This window comes from Orcinus orca, chromosome 3 (genome assembly GCF_937001465.1).
Source record: "Orcinus orca chromosome 3, mOrcOrc1.1, whole genome shotgun sequence".
NCBI classification, from domain to species: domain Eukaryota; kingdom Metazoa; phylum Chordata; class Mammalia; order Artiodactyla; family Delphinidae; genus Orcinus; species Orcinus orca.
The window spans coordinates 67,546,344-67,564,485 of record NC_064561.1 but is presented as its reverse complement, the minus strand read 5'-3'; the positions used below and the strand labels follow the sequence as shown (position 1 = coordinate 67,564,485).

General features: G+C 40.9%; 6 protein-coding genes and 1 long non-coding RNA gene across 9 annotated transcripts in view; 4 read left to right on the top strand and 3 right to left on the bottom strand.

Annotated features, from left to right (window-relative positions):
- LOC117196771 (uncharacterized) overlaps positions 1–18,142 on the top strand; it is a 190,218-nt gene that overhangs the window by 23,726 nt on the left and 148,350 nt on the right. The gene's annotated exons all lie outside the window — the stretch shown is intronic.
- LOC101286646 (transcription initiation factor TFIID subunit 7) overlaps positions 1–18,142 on the bottom strand; it is a 209,203-nt gene that overhangs the window by 55,680 nt on the left and 135,381 nt on the right. The window lies entirely within an intron of this gene.
- Positions 1–18,142, bottom strand: part of LOC101284110 (transcription initiation factor TFIID subunit 7) — a 179,059-nt gene that overhangs the window by 25,536 nt on the left and 135,381 nt on the right. The gene's annotated exons all lie outside the window — the stretch shown is intronic.
- LOC125964116 (transcription initiation factor TFIID subunit 7) overlaps positions 1–18,142 on the bottom strand; it is a 178,927-nt gene that overhangs the window by 25,536 nt on the left and 135,249 nt on the right. The gene's annotated exons all lie outside the window — the stretch shown is intronic.
- The window catches only part of LOC101284350 (protocadherin beta-2), a 116,532-nt gene that overhangs the window by 3,648 nt on the left and 94,742 nt on the right, over positions 1–18,142 (top strand). The window lies entirely within an intron of this gene.
- LOC101285117 (protocadherin beta-3) overlaps positions 900–18,142 on the top strand; it is a 78,186-nt gene continuing 60,943 nt past the window's right edge. Inside the window, exon 1 of the mRNA XM_004286764.3 lies at positions 900–4,578. Coding sequence (XP_004286812.2) covers positions 2,635–4,578 — 1,944 coding nt within the window. The 5' untranslated portion in view covers positions 900–2,634. The remainder of the gene's footprint in view (positions 4,579–18,142) is intronic.
- The window catches only part of LOC101280781 (protocadherin beta-4), an 80,906-nt gene continuing 76,854 nt past the window's right edge, over positions 14,091–18,142 (top strand). Inside the window, exon 1 of the mRNA XM_004280313.4 lies at positions 14,091–16,610. Within this exon, the coding sequence (XP_004280361.2) occupies positions 14,355–16,610 (2,256 nt within the window). The 5' untranslated portion in view covers positions 14,091–14,354. The remainder of the gene's footprint in view (positions 16,611–18,142) is intronic.

Sequence of the window (18,142 nt, the reverse complement as noted above, 5' to 3'; positions counted from 1 at the left end):
AATGACTGATTGAAGGAAAGAAATGTCTTTATTTCATCTGTGAAATACTGACACTCAAATACATTAAAATACTCACAGGACAAATTTTGCTGGAATTAAATGCTCTCTGATTTAATTTTTGGTTATTAACAGAACTTCACTGTTATTCAAACATTATGCAGTTATTAGTGCTTGTTGTCTCTTTCCTTCAAGATAGTTTTCCTTTTTCTTTTTCTGCTTAATTTTAATCTCCTCTCCTGCCCACTAGCTTAAGGAATCCACATGGGGAAATTGTGTTTTCAATTTTATGATGTATATTTTCCTTCCATAATTCCTTAAATGATTCATTTAACTTTCTTTATTCTTATTTATTTCTTGCAGTTCAATTACTGATCCACACATTAAAATGGAATTTTAATTTTTAATGTTCTTCAGATTATCTTTAAATTTTTATATTATTTTATGTTTATTTGAACATACTATTAAAATTATAATATAAAATTTAAAGGTCTCATTTTGAGTTTAGCATTCATATAGAGAAGTATCTTGGTATCAAATTATTACCTGTTGGATCTTGGATAAGTCATATAATTTCTGTACCCCCAGAAATGATAACAGGTATTTAAATAGCTTGCAGGTATGTCCAAATAAGATAACATAAGGATAAGAAGTGTAATTTTGTTTTTTTTTGTTTTTGTTTTTGTTTTTTCGGTACGCGGGCCTCTCACACTTGTGGCCTCTCCCGTTGTGGAGCACAGGCTCTGGACGCGCAGGCTCAGCGGCCATGGCTCACGGGCCCAGCCGCTCCGCGGCATGTGGGATCTTCCCAGACTGGGGCACGAACCCGCGTCCCCTGCATCAGCAGGCGGACTCTCAACCACTGCGCCACCAGGGAAGCCCTGTTATTTTTAGTATCACTAATATTAAGAGTAAATTTAATAAATGGTCCTTCATATAACATTACTTATAATTGTGAAGAAGCTATATTGAACACATGATATTTGTGCTGTTTCCTTGCTCTGCCCAAAACCTTGCAATAGCTTCCTTTCACTCTTAGAATAAAATCCAGCCACCTATTATTTGGCCCCTGCCTCCCTGTCCAGCCTTGTCTTCCCACTTACTCTTTTTTATTTATTAGGAGATATTTATGTTTCTTTTTTTTTTAAATGTCTATTTATTTATTTTTGGCTGCGCTGAGTCTTCGTTGCTGCGCACCAGCTTTCTCTAGTTGCCACGAGCTGGGGCTGCTCTTCGTTGTGGTGCACGGGCTTCTCATTGTGGGGGCTTCTCTTGTTGCAGAGCACGGGCTCTAGGGCGTGCGGGCTAATTTAGTCCTCGCCATGTGGGATCTTCTGGCCCAGGGCTCGAACCCGTGTCTCCTGCATTGGTAGGTGGATTCTTAACCACTGCGCCACCAGGGAAGCCCCCCACTTACTCTTGAGACACTAAACTTTGGGTACACTATCCTACCTTCATTATCTAGAATAGCTATGCTTTACTGTCCCCGGGCCTTTGCATTCCTTATATATGGAATCCTCCCATTTTAGTTTTAGCCTGGCAAACTTCTTCTCATCCTTCATATTCCAGATTAAATGGGACATCTTTGGGAAACTTTCTGAATGCCCCCATTGAGTTAGGTCTCCATATTGTATACTTCCAGTGGACTCATTATACATTTCCTGTATAGTACTGTTTAAACATCTGTTTAAATTCTGTTCACCCCATTAGATGGGAAACTCTATAAGATATACAGACATAGTCTGTCTTATTACCACAATACATCTAACTTCTACAAACGCAATAAATATCGGTTTCCACAGGTGAAATACAGTTATGCAGATTAAAGAGTTAATACAGATGAAACCAGTAATCATAGAATTACTGTGAAATAGGAAGAGGAGAAAGCTCTGTGTTCCTTGAGTGAGTGCGAAAATGTGGAAGGAATTAGGCATTTGTGGTCTCTGGATATATCCCCTGACATGATCTATTATAATTTTTTATCACCTTGCTTGAGGTTGTCTTTTCGTAGCATTTTTCTGACTATAAATGCAACTCGTGTGCATTTTACAAAATTTGGAAAATAAAGAAAAACACAAGTAGGAAAGCGAAGCTTCATCACTTAGAGCAAAATCTTGTAAAACTTTTTCTGTAATAATTACAGGAGGTGGGGTGAGTAGTTCTAGCAGGTGCCCACTTCCGCAAAATCATGGAAATGGGACTCTACCAGGGACAGTCACTTCTTTTAGATAAGAGCTCATTTCTTCTCCCTAGATTGTGTTTATTTGAACCATATAACAGAAGGAATTCCTACAGTAGCATCAACTCGGTTTGATAAAAGGGAATAAGCGATTAAAAAAATCAAAACAAAAAGCCCAGCAAACATCACCTTCTCCAAGATTCTGAAACTGTGAGCGAACGCACGGTGGCGCTGTTGACTAAGAAGGAGAAATAAACCGCAGGCACTGTGTACATACTCTGTAACACAACGATTCAGTGCAGTAAACTAGGGGTTGTGAGCCGGAGCAGATTTTTAAGCAAGCAAATCTAAGACTCTGGTAAGGATTATTCGCTAGGTTTTCTTCAAAGGTTAGGAGGCAAAAGACTGCGTTTCCCAGTGCTGTTGGAGGCTAGCTTGACAATATTTCTCGGAAGAACATGGCAGAAAATGCAATGGAGGCCGGAGGAGAGCGCTTTCTTAGACAAAGGCAAGTCCTGTTTCTCTTTGTTTTTCTGGGTGGGTCTCTGGCTGGGTCCCAGTCGAGACGCTACTCTGTGGCTGAGGAAAAAGAGAGGGGGTTTTTCATCTCCAATCTAGCAAAGGATCTGGGGCTGAGTGTAGGGAAACTGGCCGCGAGAGGGGCCCAAGTTGTGTGTAAAGGGAACAGACAGTATTTTCAGCTCAACCATCAGACCGGTGATTTGCTCCTGCATGAGAAATTGGACCGGGAGGAGCTATGCGGCTCCGCAGAGCCATGCATACTGCAGTTTCAGATATTACTGCAAAATCCCTTGCAGTTTATTACAAATGAGCTCCAGGTGATAGACGTAAATGACCATTCTCCAGCATTCTCTGAAAATGAAATGCAGCTGAAAATCCCAGAAAACACTCCACCAGGAACAATAATTCCTTTGGGAAATGCTGAAGACTTGGATGTGGGAAGAAACAGTCTCCAAAACTACACGATCACTCCTAATTCCCATTTCCACGTTCTCACACGCAGTCGTAGGGATGGAAGGAAGTACCCAGAACTAGTACTAGACAAAGCACTGGATCGTGAGGAGCAGCCAGAGCTTAGGTTAATGCTCACTGCGCTGGATGGCGGGACTCCACGGAGGTCTGGGACCGTCCAGGTTCACATCCTGGTCTTAGACATAAACGACAACACCCCAGAATTTACACAGTCCCTCTATGAGGTTCAAGTTCTAGAGAACAGCCCCGTTAACTCTCTTATTGTCACTGTTTCAGCTTCTGACTTAGATACAGGAAATTTGGGGACAATATCATATGCATTTTTTCATCTTTCTGAAGAAATTAGAAAAACTTTTCAACTAAATCCAATTACTGGTGATATCCGACTAATCAAATATTTGAATTTTGAGGCGATCCATACTTACGAAGTGGACATAGAAGCCAAGGATGGTGGAGGCCTTTCAGGAAAATCAACGGTGATAGTTCAGGTGGTTGATGTGAACGACAACCCACCAGAACTGACCTTGTCCTCAATTACCAGCCCTATCCCAGAGAACTCGCCAGAGACTGTGGTGGCTGTTTTCAGTGTTTCCGACCTAGACTCTGGAGACAATGGGAAAATGGTGTGTTCCATCGAGAACGATCTCCCCTTCATCCTGAAACCATCTGCAGAGAATTTTTATACCCTATTGTCAGAAGGAGAGCTGGACAGAGAGATTAGAGCTGAGTACAACATCACCATCACAGTCACAGATATGGGAATCCCCAGGCTGAAAACCGAGCACAACATAACTGTGCTGGTGTCCGACGTCAACGACAACGCCCCCGCCTTCACCCAGACCTCCTACACCCTGTCCGTCCGCGAGAACAACAGCCCTGCCCTCCACATCGGCAGCGTCCGCGCCACAGACAGAGACGCGGGCGCCAACGCCCAGGTCACCTACTCGCTGCTGCCGCCCCTCGACGCGCACGTGCCCCTGGCCTCCCTGGTGTCCATCAACCCGGACAACGGCCACCTGTTCGCCCTGAGGTCCCTGGACTACGAGGCCCTGCGGGCGTTCGAGTTCCGCGTGGTCGCCGCCGACCGCGGCTCGCCCGCGCTCAGCAGCCAGGCGCTGGTGCGCGTGCTCGTGGTGGACGACAACGACAACGCGCCCTTCGTGCTGTACCCGCTGCAGAACGCCTCGGCGCCCTGCACCGAGCTGGTGCCCAGGGCGGCCGAGGCGGGTTACCTGGTTACCAAGGTGGTGGCGGTGGACGGCGACTCGGGCCAGAACGCCTGGCTGTCGTACCAGCTGCTCAAGGCCACGGAGCCCGGCCTGTTCGGCGTGTGGGCGCACAACGGCGAGATGCGCACGGCCCGGCTGCTGAGCGAGCGCGACGCGGCCAAGCACAGGCTGGTGGTGCTGGTCAAGGACAACGGCGAGCCGCCGCTCTCGGCCAGCGTCACGCTGCACGTGCTGCTGGTGGACGGCTTGTCGCAGCCCTACCTGCCGGCCCCTGAAGCGGAAGCGGCGGCCGTCGTCGTGTCGCCAAGCGCCTTGGCGTCGGTGTCGTCGCTCTTCCTCTTCTCGGTACTGGTGTTCGTCGCGGTGCGGCTGTGCAGGAGGGGCGGGGCGGCCTCGGTGAGTCGCTGCTCGGTGCCCGAGGGCCACTTTCCGGGCCACCTGGTGGACGTCAGCGGCACGGGGACCCTGTCCCAGAGCTACCAGTATGAGGTGTGTCTGACGGGAGGCTCCAGGTTAAATGAGTTTAACTTCTTGAAGCCGATTCTCCCTAGTGGTCTGGTTCAAGACACTGGGCAGGACTAGTGCAAAAAGGCAATTGCAAGAATAGCGTAGGTTTCATTAACAGAAGAATCAGAAAGTTGTCTGGCTACGAATGCTTTCTTTTAAGTCAAGGCTCTTCAGTTGATATAGTATTTTGTTTATATCTTGATTTTACTTTTTCTAGTTAACCCTGCATGTTCTTTTTTCATCTGCTTCCTACCTTTTCAATCCAGTATTAATGCCTCTTTCTTTTTCTAAAAGCTGAATAAAAATAAATGCATTATCTTTTAATGATGATTTCAAATAGGTTTATTTAAGGTAGTCATTTCAAATTCTCTATCCAAAGCAATGTAGAGAGAGTTCTGAACCACCAATATTATAATTTACCCTATTGAATATAGTCAGGTAATATTCTTTATAATACTCCTAAAGCAGCTTTGTCTGTGGTTAATGAAGTGGATAACTAAAAATGTTTTAATATGTACCATTTTAAGGTGTATCATCCTGTAGGGGCTTAGTACTCAAATAAAACTTACACATATACTTCATTTTCTGTTTTGACATTTGCAATTAATATTTCAACACTGTATATGCTTATATTGGCTAAAAATGGACAAAAAATGTAGGTCAGATTACTCTTAAATTTGCGTAAAGTGTATTTATGATGGATGACTGAGAAAAAAATTAAACATAGGCATTTTGAACAACTGATCGTGCTTTTTCATTTGGCATGAAAAGATTATTTAATAAGCATCTGGTGGAATGACAATTTGTTTTTTAACTTCTGAGATGTAAGTATTATCAACCTGAGGGCCATTTTAAAAAAATTTCAAGAAAGTACATGTATATATGTTCTCTAAATGCTTTATAGCAAAAGTGGTTTCCCATCCAATACTACTTTAAAAGAATTAATATCTACTTGGCATTTATATGGTGATATATGAAGGAAATATTTTCTTTGTTTCCTCTCTTAGTTCCCTCTTTCATATTTCAACCTGACATGACTTAGGATTATGTATGGTCCTTCTGGGATAAACACTGCCCAACCACATCAGCATTCTACCTCCTGTAGAGTAATTAAAAGAAGATTAGAAGAATGGGAAGTTCTAAAGGGGAGAGAGCAATATCACTGTGAAAGTCTAAATTAACTGCAACTAAGAATAAACTCTTGAAGCAACCAAACATCAATTTTTATGTCTAGTTTGAATGAAATAGAAAAAATAACCTTATTTTAAAGTACATAATATTTAGTCCCCAATTAACAAATCTGATTAGGAAAAAATAAAATTTCTCCTCATAGGCATTTTCTCATCCAGAGGCATAGAACTTTCCAGAAATTGAATACTCATGACTAGAAGAAAGAGAACTGAAGTTTCTCAAAGATTTTGAAAATTCTCAAAAGAGAAAAAGAATGTTGTTAACTAGATGTTAACTAGACTTATGTCATCATTTGCAATATGCACAAATATCAAATCATTGTCACACCTGAAGCCAATATAGTGTTACATGTTAATTACAGCTCAAAAATTTAAAACTCCTAATGACTGTAAAAAAAAACAAAGTTTAATACTGACATGTCTTCAATCACACATAAAGTTATAATCATATTAAAATGGTGTTATTTTAGGTATGAGAGTCAAATACATGAATCTTTAGTAATCAGGGGAAAGACAGTATTTCCTTTCACTCATTAAGTACTTTATAGAGATATTGAATCTGAATCTTTGGTCAGATGTTTTTTTCTTCTTTTCATACTTAGCTGAATTTTCATGAAGATCAGAGAAAAGGCAAAGAATTCTGATCAAGACTTCTCTGTATTTGGCTGGCTTAGTTCCAGCTCATGTCAGAACCAGGGAAGTTTTCAACTACAGAAAATATGGAGGCCAGTTCTTTTTTGGCCAATATGGTATATGATTTTGGACTCAAATTGGAGGCACTATATAACCGGGGAGTTATTTAGACCCAGACATAAGAAGACAGATACTTAATAATATCTTAGTTGATAGATGCACTGAATTCACATATTGTTGAGAAGTGATCAGAGTTTCGTAAAGCCAGAAAAGATCATATGGACTAAATTTGAAGATAGGAAAAAATTATACCTTACTCTTGGTTCAAAGTTGCTTTTATTTCTTGGCTATTGGAAACCTTTTACCCTTTTATTTGAAGACAACTTTCAGAAACTTCTTTACCTGGATATCTTATTAAGTACATGACAGAGAGGGCACTATATGTATAGTACTAAGTATCTTTGCCACTTTTTGGAATTCCCCCAACCGAAAGTCCAGCACTAGGTAAAAATGATGACTTTCTACATTCATAATAATTTCCCAGTAGTTTTTCTTTTAAAGGATGGACAAATTCATTACTGTGAATTATTTCCAGATTGATCTCTTACTAATATTCTAATCTAGTTTTTAATACTGAAAGGCAAAGAGATGAAAATGAACTTTAAACTTTTATGTAGAGTTGTTAAAAGACTAAACTATATTCAAATATCACTCATTAAAACTAGTGAACTAACTTACCACACTTTTAATAAATCTTCCTTAATCCTTGAATATGGCTTCCTTGCAAATGGGGACTTTAAAAAATTACAGTTTTTAAACATATATTCCACTACTATATTTTGCTTCTTAGAGTAGATTGTTACATGTTTTAAAGCTGGCAACCTATTAGGCATAATTCAGTTATTTGTACGTCTAATCCTCATGTTCTTAGCCAATAGTTTGGTTGGTCATAGATTTTAAAATGTAAACTAGGGACTTCCCTGTTGGTGCAGCAGTTAAGAATCCGCCTGCCAATGCAGGGGACACGGTTTCGAGCCCTAGTCTGAGAAGATCCCCCATGCTGCGGAGCAACTAAGCTCGTGAACCACAACTACTGAGCCTGCGCTCTAGAGCCCACAAGCCACAGCTACTGAAGTCCACGCGCCTAGAGCCCATGCTCTGCAACAAGAGAAGCCACTTCAATGAGAAGCGCGCGCACCGCAACGAAGAGTAGACCCCGCTCGCCGCAACTAGCAAAAGCCCGTGCACAGCAACGAAGACCCAACACAGCAAAAAAATAAATAAATTTATATAAAAAAATAAAATGTAAACTAATTTTCCTTCTCCCTCTTTTGGTATGGAAGACTGTTGATGAACAGTCTATCAGTCTAGTTCTCATTCTTTTATCTGTAAACTTCTTTTCTCTAAGATGTTTTCTTTATTCTTGATGTTCTGATATTTGCTAGGTCCAAACCTGAGATTCACCCAATATACTGAATTTTTTTAAATTAACTATAGTTTTTGGTGGGCTTTTTTCCCCAAAAATTTCCATTTGGCAGATTTTCACAACAATTTGTTCTTTTTTTTTTTTTAACAATTGCCATTTCCTTCTTTTTTGTTGGAGGAAATTAAATATCTTTTACTTTTAAGTTCTTTCCATATTGTTCCAATCTCTGTTTCTTCTGTATACATCTTTTATTTGTTGAGTCTGTTTTTCACACTGTTAGTCTTGTTAGTTGGTAATATTTTATTGAGAACTCATGTTCTATTGGAGGTTTCCCTCATACCATTACTGGTTTTGGTAGTCTTGCAAAGGGAGGAAGGAGTCTCAAAGTGGTTACAGCCTCAGGCTCTACAAATCCAAGCCTTAATTAAGAAGCTTAGCTCAAGCTTTGCTCAACTTTGACTGGGGCACAAACCCGTGTCCCCTGTATCGGCAGGCGGACTCTCAACCACTGCGCCACCAGGGAAGCCCATGGGTTCAGATTTTTGAAGTCAATAGTGTCCAACTAATATGGGCTGTCCATGGGGAAAGACTTTGATGAGAAACTGAACTTTTAGAAAAATTAGAAGTTTATCAAAAATTAAAATTGTCTTCTCTAAGTATTGTCTTTTGAGGGGTTTTTTTCCCATTATATTTATCTCTGGGGAAATGGATTTCTTCATCCTGAATGTTTCAACAAGACTTAATCAGTAGTCAGAAAACTTTCCACAAGGAAAAGCCAGGACTAGATGGCTTCACTGGTGAATTGTACTGAACATTTAAAAAATTAACACCAAGGACTTCTTTGGTGGTCCAGTGGCTAAGACTCCATGCTCCCAATACAGGGGGCCCAGGTTTGATCCCTGGTCAGGGAACTAGATCCCGCATGCCTCAACTAAAGATCCCACGTGCCACAACTAAAGATCCCGCATGCCGCAACTAAAGATACTGCATGCTGCAATGAAGATCCTGCATGTGGCAACGAAGATCTCGAGTGCTGCAACTAAGACCAGGTGCAGCCAAATAAATAAATAAATATTTTTTTAAAAAAAGAATTAACACCAATATTTCACAAACTTGTTTTAAAAAAAAGGGAGCAGGGACCACTTCCCAATTCATTTTATGAGGCCAGTATTACCCTGCTGCCAGAACCAAAGATAACACAAGGAAAGGAAATTAAATACCAATATCTCTTGTGAATATAGGTATAAAAAATCCTCAACAAAATATTAGCAAACTGACTCCAGCAACGTGTGAAAAGGATTATACAACATGACCAAGTGGGATTTGTCCCAGAAATACAGGTTGATTTAACATATGAAAATCAATCAATGCAATATACCGTATTAACAGAAAAGGAAAACCATACAACCATTTCAATAAATGCAGGAAAAGCATTGTACAAAATACACCTTTTCACAATAAAAACACTAAGAATTATAGGGAATATCCTCAACTTGATAAAACGCAACTATGAAAACCCACAGCTGGGCTTCCCTGGTGGCGCAGTGGTTGAGAGTCCACCTGCCGATGCAGCGGATGAGGGTTCGTGCCCCGGTCCGGGAAGATCCCACATGCCGCGGAGCGGCTGGGCCCGTGAGCCATGGCCGCTGAGCCTGCGCGTCCGGAGCCTGTGCTCCTCAGCGGGAGAGGCCACAACAGTGAGAGGCCCACGTACCGCAAAATAATAATAATAATACAATACTTAGGAATAAATTTAATAAGTGCAAGACTTGTATGCCAAAAACTATAAAACATCAGTGAAAGAAATTAAAGAAAACCTAAGTAAATGGAAAATTGTTCATGTGTTGGAAGATTTAACGTTGGTTCACAGATTCAACTGAATCCCTATCAAAATCCCAGCAGGCTTGGTTTTGTTTTGTTTTGTTTTGTTTGCAGAAATTAGCAAATTGAAGGTAAAATTCACTTGGAAATGCAAGTAGCCAAAACAATCTTGAAAAATTAAACATACAAATACTATTTATTTTTTTTTTTGCGGTACGCGGGCTTCTCACTGTTGTGGCCTCTCTCGTTGCGGAGCACAGGCTCCGGACGTGCAGGCTCAGCGGCCATGGCTCACCGGCCCAGCCGCTCTGCGGCATGTGGGATCTTCCCGGACCGGGGCACGAACCCGCGTCCCCTGCATCGACAGGCGGACTCTCAACCAGTGCGCCACCAGGGAAGCCCCTATTTTTAATATAGTATGTAATACAAGGAATTATTAGAAATTATATTGGATTTCATCACAAATTTCTAAGGCCAAACACTAATTATTCAAATATCTCCTTTCTAAATTTGCATTTCAATTAGTGTGATTGTTTAAAAACATAGCTTCAGTTTAGCTATAAGATATTAAAAGGTTAAAAGATATTAAATTTTAGTTTGCTTTTACCAGTGACAAGTATTGTTTCCTTTACGGTTATTTCATTTGAATGGCCAGCTGATGAATCTAATTTATCTATTTAGTAGAAAATTCCAAAAGATAATTCCTTTATAAGAATTTCTAGTAAAATCTACAAACCATTTATAATTACCAGTTATCAATGCTGCTTAATATTTTGAAATAATACTATTTGAAGTGTGATTTTAGTAACTAAAAATACTATTTAAAATCTAATACATATTTCACCAATTCATCTCTCCTTTCAACAATTATTGCTTAATATCTCTCTGTACTTTCCCCTTCCAAGTTAAGAGCAAAACAGCCCTCAAGTCATCATGAAGTTTAAAAAAACATTCTCTCTCTCTTTTTTTAAACAAGTGAGACTACTCAAAACTTCAAAGTATGTGTTTAGCATTTGAACTTCAGGACTTCTTGTATTCAAATTCCTTTAAAATGATTTTTATCTTTCCCTCAATGATATTTAAAGTTCTTGCCTGTATTTTACCAAGGAGGAATTAGAACTGATATTTAATTACCAGAGTATCCCTCTAACTATTCTATCTCTCTTTGTGTATTCAAAATGGAAGAAATGTTTTAAATATTGTGCTTCAGGTCTGGCAACCAATTGTGTAAGTTGTTGTATGAATCCTTCAGAATGGATAATGCAGCTTTCCTGACTGGAATGGAATGGTTTTGCAGGTAGTCATTCTCTTTATCATTATTGCCTCTTCCATGCAGATATAATAGTTTTTTTTCTGATAAGTTTGGCAGTTTGGCAAAATAATCCATGATGCAATGTTAAACTATCATCTTAGGCCACCTTTCTTGATTTTAACTTTACACACTGATAACATTTCAAAAGATCTATACATAGATATTTTTATATATATATATATTTAAGGCTACAGGGAATTCATTATTCATGTCACTCTTAGTTTTTTTTTTAAACCTAATTAATGATCTCAACAAAAGACTCTTAGTTTTCCTTTCAATTTCTAAATTTTGTAAGCACCTCTTTTTGCTGGTACCTATCTCTAAAGGGAGACAAACTATTTAAAAGATTCTTATATTAATTGAAAATTTGAATAGAAATATATTTCACCCATGATATCTGTGTACCCAAGGCAAGGCTGAAGTTTGGATCTAAATTACCTAAAATGTTGTTCACCTCTCTAATTCCACTTAGTTAGATCAAAGAATGGATTCTGGAGCCATTCTGTAACAGTTTGAATCCTACCTTTGCCATTTTCACATGGTGCGTGACTATGGGCAGATTATTTAAACTCTCTATTCCTCAATGTCTTTGTCTATAAAATGTGCCTAATAAGAGTGCCAACCTCATAGGGTTGTTTGAGGGATAAAATGAGTTAGTGTATGTAAAATGCTTAGAGTACTATCTGGCATATAGTGACACATATATGTTAATATTACATAGATTTCATTTGTTTTGGATTGACAAAAGGGATCGAAAAGAGCTAATCTGCAACACTATTACTATGTCAGCATATAGGAATAAGTAAACAAAATCTAGTTTGAATTTTGTCCTGAACTCTTTAACTTTAACTAGAGCTCAGTTAATACAGTATGAAACAATTTTTTGTTTCATTCAGGAAATTTGCCTTCCATTTATATCTAAAATAATATTCTTTCTTTTTTTCTTTTCAGTATGTTTATTATTTTTTATCATTTCACTTAATGTTGATATATATTTCTCTGGTTTGCCTTAAGCATGAAAGAAAATTCTACAGCATATTAATATTACTATTATTGCTATTACTAGATCTCTTACAACAGGAATTAACAGAGCTAGAATAAAAGTAAATTTATTTGAACAGTGCTTAGAGTGTATTATACTCTCATCTCTCAGAATTCTGTATTCAGTGTCAGACATGTTCATGGCTGAATGCATGATCTCACAGTAATCTTCTACTATAGCTAGAAATATGATCATTAGAGTGGGTTAATTAATTTATCCAAATGATATTTACTGAATGACTACTATAGTCCAGGCTTCTTTCAAAAATAATGTTTCCTGGGACTTCCCTGGCGGACCAGCAGTTAAGGCTCCACGCTTCCACTGCAGGGGACACGGGTTCGATCTCTGGTTGTGGAATTAAGACCGCGCATGTGCGCAGCATAGCCAAAAAAAAGTAAATAATAATAATAATAATTTTTCCTAATATTTTCTATCATTATCAGAATCTAAGATTACTGACATAATTTTAAAATCATTAAATGTGAATCATAATTTATGAAGTTAATTAAGTAATTAAATTATAAGATATTTAAGGAGGAGAAATCCCATATGTACCAAGATAAGTGGTACTCCATTCAATATACTAATTGTAACCAGTAAACTGATTAACTGTGTCTCAGTTAACTTACTATATCAGGGAAATCACAATAGCTGCATGCTGCACTGAAATCCATTTTATAAACAAGTCTCTCCTCTTCACCATATATAAGTAGGCAAAGCTTGAGGTACCCTTTGCTCACACATTAAAATGTTTTAAATCACTGCTTCTTGTCTTCCCGCAAATTGGCTAGTCAAGGAATGTGATATCTGGGCTACAAAGGATCAATGTGGTAAGAAGCAAACTCATTATTAAATACAGATATCTAGCTAAATCAGCTTAAACTTAAAGGCTTTACCTTAATAAAATTCTATGGTTTTCACTCAATTTTGTCTTGATATTATCCTGATAATAGTCAAGTAGAATAATCAAGTCCTATCACCCTCTGAGCTTCTGTTTCTTTATCTGTAAAAATCCTTTCATTTCCTCTCTGGATCTAAGAATCTGATTCTAATACTATTTGACCTCCTTAATATTTTAATGTGGGTTCACAGTGTAAAAGGACTTTTAACAAAGCAAGATGCCTCTTTATTCAACTGTATTACTGTTTGCACACCAGTGTAAAAAAATAGAACCTGAGACCAAGTGGTACAGAACACCTTACACAAACTTTTTGCATCATCATAAATTTCTCACATACTTGGAAATAAACAGATAAAACTATTATTAATTATAATTTTATAAGAGTTTATCTCCCCTGGTTAGATTATGACAAAGGGTAAATGGAGTTCTTTAAGTTCCACTTGTAAGGGTATGGGGAGAGGAAGATAGCCCCTTGCTTTGTGCTCACAATTATTCTAGCTCATGCAATGTAATGGAATAACCTATACCTTAAACCATTTAATGGAATAACAAAACTTTTTAAAGTTCTAGGGCTTCCCTCTTGGCGCAGTGGTTGGGGGTCCGCCTGCTGATGCAGGGGGCGCGGGTTCTTGCCCCGGTCCGGGAGGATCCCGCATGCCGCGGGGCGGCTGGGCCCGTGGGCCATGGCCACTGGTCCTGCACGTCCGGAGCCTGTGCTCCGCGGCGGTATGCGGTGAGAGGCCCGCGTACCGCAAAAAAAAAAAAAAAAAGTTCTATACACTTTTTTAAAGGGCTTACATTTGGACACTTCCAAAATAGGCTGACTTGAGACTACAGTATTAGTTTCTCAGTAAGGACGCAGGGTGGCGCTGCCGGCTAAGACTGTGAATAAGGAGCCCTAAAAAGCTCCCGTGTTCCTTTGTTGCCAGACGAAATCAACACCACACAGAAGCAGCTTTGCCAGCCGTGCTGGGTTACCAACGAGTTTGGGTAGCGATATACTAAACGACTTTAAGATTAAAGGTAATTTTTTGAAGATTCTACCAAGCAAGAAGTCAGAATTTAATACCTCGGGTCTTTTTGTGGTTGCTGAAGGGATTGGATGTAAGCACTCTGGCGCCAACATGGAGACGCTAGAGAGAATTCAACAAAACAGGCAAGTGATGACATTTATTTTGATAGTATTCTTATCTCAGGTTCACCCTGCGCCTATTCGTTATTCTGTGCTGGAAGAAACAGAGAGCGTCTCCTTTATAGCCCATTTGACCAAGGACCTGGGCCTGGGAATTGGGGAGCTGGCCGCCCGGTCGGCCCAGGTGGTGTGTGACGATGACAAGCAGCGCTTGCTGCTAGATCGCCAGACTGGAGATTTGCTTTTGAGGGAGAAACTAGACCGGGAAGATATATGTGGCCCCGTTGAACCCTGTGTGCTGCATTTCCAAGTGTTCCTGGAAACTCCGGTGCAATTTTTTGAAGGGGAACTATTAATCCAGGACATAAATGACCACTCCCCAGTATTCCCGAATAGGGAAATGCTCCTGAAAATACCGGAAAACAGCCAGCCGGGGACTGTTTTTCCGTTGAAATTAGCTCAGGATTTGGATGTGGGCAGCAATGGTCTTCAAAAATACACTATCAGCCCCAATTCTCATTTTCACGTTGTCACTCGAAATCATAGTGAGGGCAATAAATATCCAGATTTGGTGCAGGACAAAGCACTGGATCGAGAGGAGCAGCCTGAGTTCAGCTTAACCCTCATGGCGCTGGATGGCGGGTCTCCACCTAGGTCTGGCACCAGCATGTTACGAATCCTGATCATGGATGTCAATGACAATGCTCCTGAGTTTGTGCACACTCCATATGAGGTGCAGGTTCTGGAAAACATCCCCCTAGACTCCCCAATACTTACTGTTTTAGCTAGGGATGTAGATGCTGGAAACTTTGGGACTGTTTCCTACAGTTTGTTCCAAGCATCAGAGGAAATTAAACAAACTTTCTCAATAAATGAAGTCACAGGAGAAATCCGACTGACAAAGAAATTGGATTTTGAACAAATTAAATCTTACCACGTGGAAATTGAGGCTACAGATGGAGGAGGCCTTTCCGGAAAAGGCACTGTAGCCATAGAGGTGGTAGATGTGAATGACAACGCCCCTGAATTTACCATACCTTCACTCACCTGCTCCATCCCAGAAAATGCTCCTGAAACTGTAGTCTCCATCTTCCGAATTCGAGATAGAGACTCCGGAGACAATGGAAGGATGGTTTGCTCTATTCCAGGTAATCTGCCATTCATTCTAAAACCGACTTTAAAGAATTTCTACACCCTGGTAACAGAGAGCCCTCTGGACAGAGAGAGCAGAGCCGAGTACAACATCACCATCACCGTCACAGATATGGGGACACCGAGACTGAAAACCCAGCACAACATAACCGTGCTGGTGTCCGACGTCAACGACAACGCCCCCGCCTTCACCCAGACCTCCTACACCCTGTCCGTCCGCGAGAACAACAGTCCCGCCCTGCACATCGGCAGCGTCCGCGCCACAGACAGAGACGCGGGCGCCAACGCCCAGGTCACCTACTCGCTGCTGCCGCCCCTCGACGCGCACGTGCCCCTGGCCTCCCTGGTGTCCATCAACCCGGACAACGGCCACCTGTTCGCCCTGAGGTCCCTGGACTACGAAGCCCTGCGGGCGTTCGAGTTCCGCGTGGGCGCCGCCGACCGCGGCTCGCCCGCGCTCAGCAGCCAGGCGCTGGTGCGCGTGCTCGTGGCGGACGACAACGACAACGCGCCCTTCGTGCTGTACCCGCTGCAGAACGCCTCGGCGCCCTGCACCGAGCTGGTGCCCAGGGCGGCCGAGGCGGGCTACCTGGTGACCAAGGTGGTGGCGGTGGACGGCGACTCGGGCCAGAACGCCTGGCTGTCGTACCAGCTGCTCAAGGCCACGGAGCCCGGCCTGTTCGGCGTGTGGGCGCACAACGGCGAGGTGCGCACGGCCCGGCTGCTGAGCGAGCGCGACGCGGCCAAGCACAGGCTGCTGGTGCTGGTCAAGGACAACGGCGAGCCGCCGCTCTCGGCCAGCGTCACGCTGCACGTGCTGCTGGTGGACGGCTTGTCGCAGCCCTACCTGCCGGCCCCGGAAGCGGAAGCGGTGGACGCGGCCCCGATCGCCCCGCTCACCGTCTACTTAGTGGTCGCCTTGGCGTCGGTGACGTCGCTCTTCGTCTTCTCGGTGCTGGTGTTCGTCGCGGTGCGGCTGTGCAGGAGGGGCGGGGCGGCCTCGGTGGGTCGCTGCTCGGTGCCCGAGGGCCCCTTTCCGGGCCACCTGGTGGACGTCAGCGGCACGGGGACCCTGTCCCAGAGCTACCAGTACGAGGTGTGTCTGACGGGAGACCATGAAACTGGTGAGTTCAAATTCCTGAAGCCAGTATTTCCCAAACTCTTGGTTCAGAACAGAGAGAGAGAAATTAAAAGAAAGCCCCAACTGCAGGAATAATTTTGTTCGGTTAAGTGTCGTATTTGGTCAAGTGAGCCTCTCAATTTTGTTAAACCTGACTCACATTGCGTTACTTTCTCTTGAGATTGTATTGTTGTAGAAATCTGTATATCTCTATTGCAAATTATGCATGTCTCTGTGCTAAATCTTCCTTTTATTAATATTGATTGGATTTAGCATTTTTAGTTACACTTGATATTATGTATTTCTTCATATTTGACCTTCTCTTGGTTATTAATCTTTCCATAACTATAAATTACTCAAGTAGTGTAAGAAGAAATTTTATTTAAAGGAACTTCTTGGTTAATGTCTTTTCAGGGAAACATTTAAAGCTTCTGTGTAATCTTACATTTCTATATATTTTTGGTACTTGTCTTTACCACATAGCTTTATATTTGCGAGGCCAGAATGTTTGAAATTCTTTGTAGCTACCTAAGACCTTTCTTGTTCACTATTCTACCAGGCTATGCCCCCCTGAATAGCCATGAACATATAAATTAGCATACTTGTTTCTCCCAAATTGTACCTAAACATGCACTTTATTAAATTATTGATACACTACAGTTGTGACCATATCCCATTGTGAGCACCGTATATGCTAGAGATTATCTTGTTTGCTACTTATGTAGCACATTGTAATTGCTCCATAAATACTCACTGATATTATAATAAAAATTATTCTCATTTATAAATAACAAAGAGAAAATCTTATATAACTTGGTATCACTTCACTAAAATAAAACTAAGTCACTGCTTGGTAAAATACTTAAAATCTTAGAATCTTAAGTAAACCCTAAATCCTTTAAAAGGTCTCAAGAGGTAGAGGGCATATACTTTCTTGTCCTTCCTTTTGCCCTATTAACAGAAGTTCAAATGTAGTTTAACGTATGTGTTTTTCTTGGTTTTCCTGCAGCTTTCCTGCATGTTTCAAGAGTCAGAATTTCTTCTCAGTTTTGGTTATTATGTTCTAGTCTGATTGCTCATTTTAAGTTACTCTGCAAACATGGGCAGCTTTTATGAACAAAATAATGATTTATTTTTGATCTCCAAGTCACCTTGTTTTGTCCTTCAATGTAGCGTTTGGGTATTTTGCATAAATTTACTTTTTCAATTATGCTAACTTTTAGTAATAAGAAACAAGCATTGTTTTTTCTTTTAAGACAACAAGAATAGAAATAGAAATTAAGATAAACTTATCTGAATTATAATTGTTTCATGTTGTGTTCATTAAGCCAAGCAAGACGATTATGTGGTTTCCAACTAAATTTATATGGATGTAACTATAAGACCAGTTATTGAACTTTTGGCACAATGTGAGTAATTAAAGAGCCTGCTTTATAACCTAAGTATTTAGTTTTAGATATTGTGTCATCCTCCTGGAATTTAATTACTTGCAACTTTCTCTGAATTAC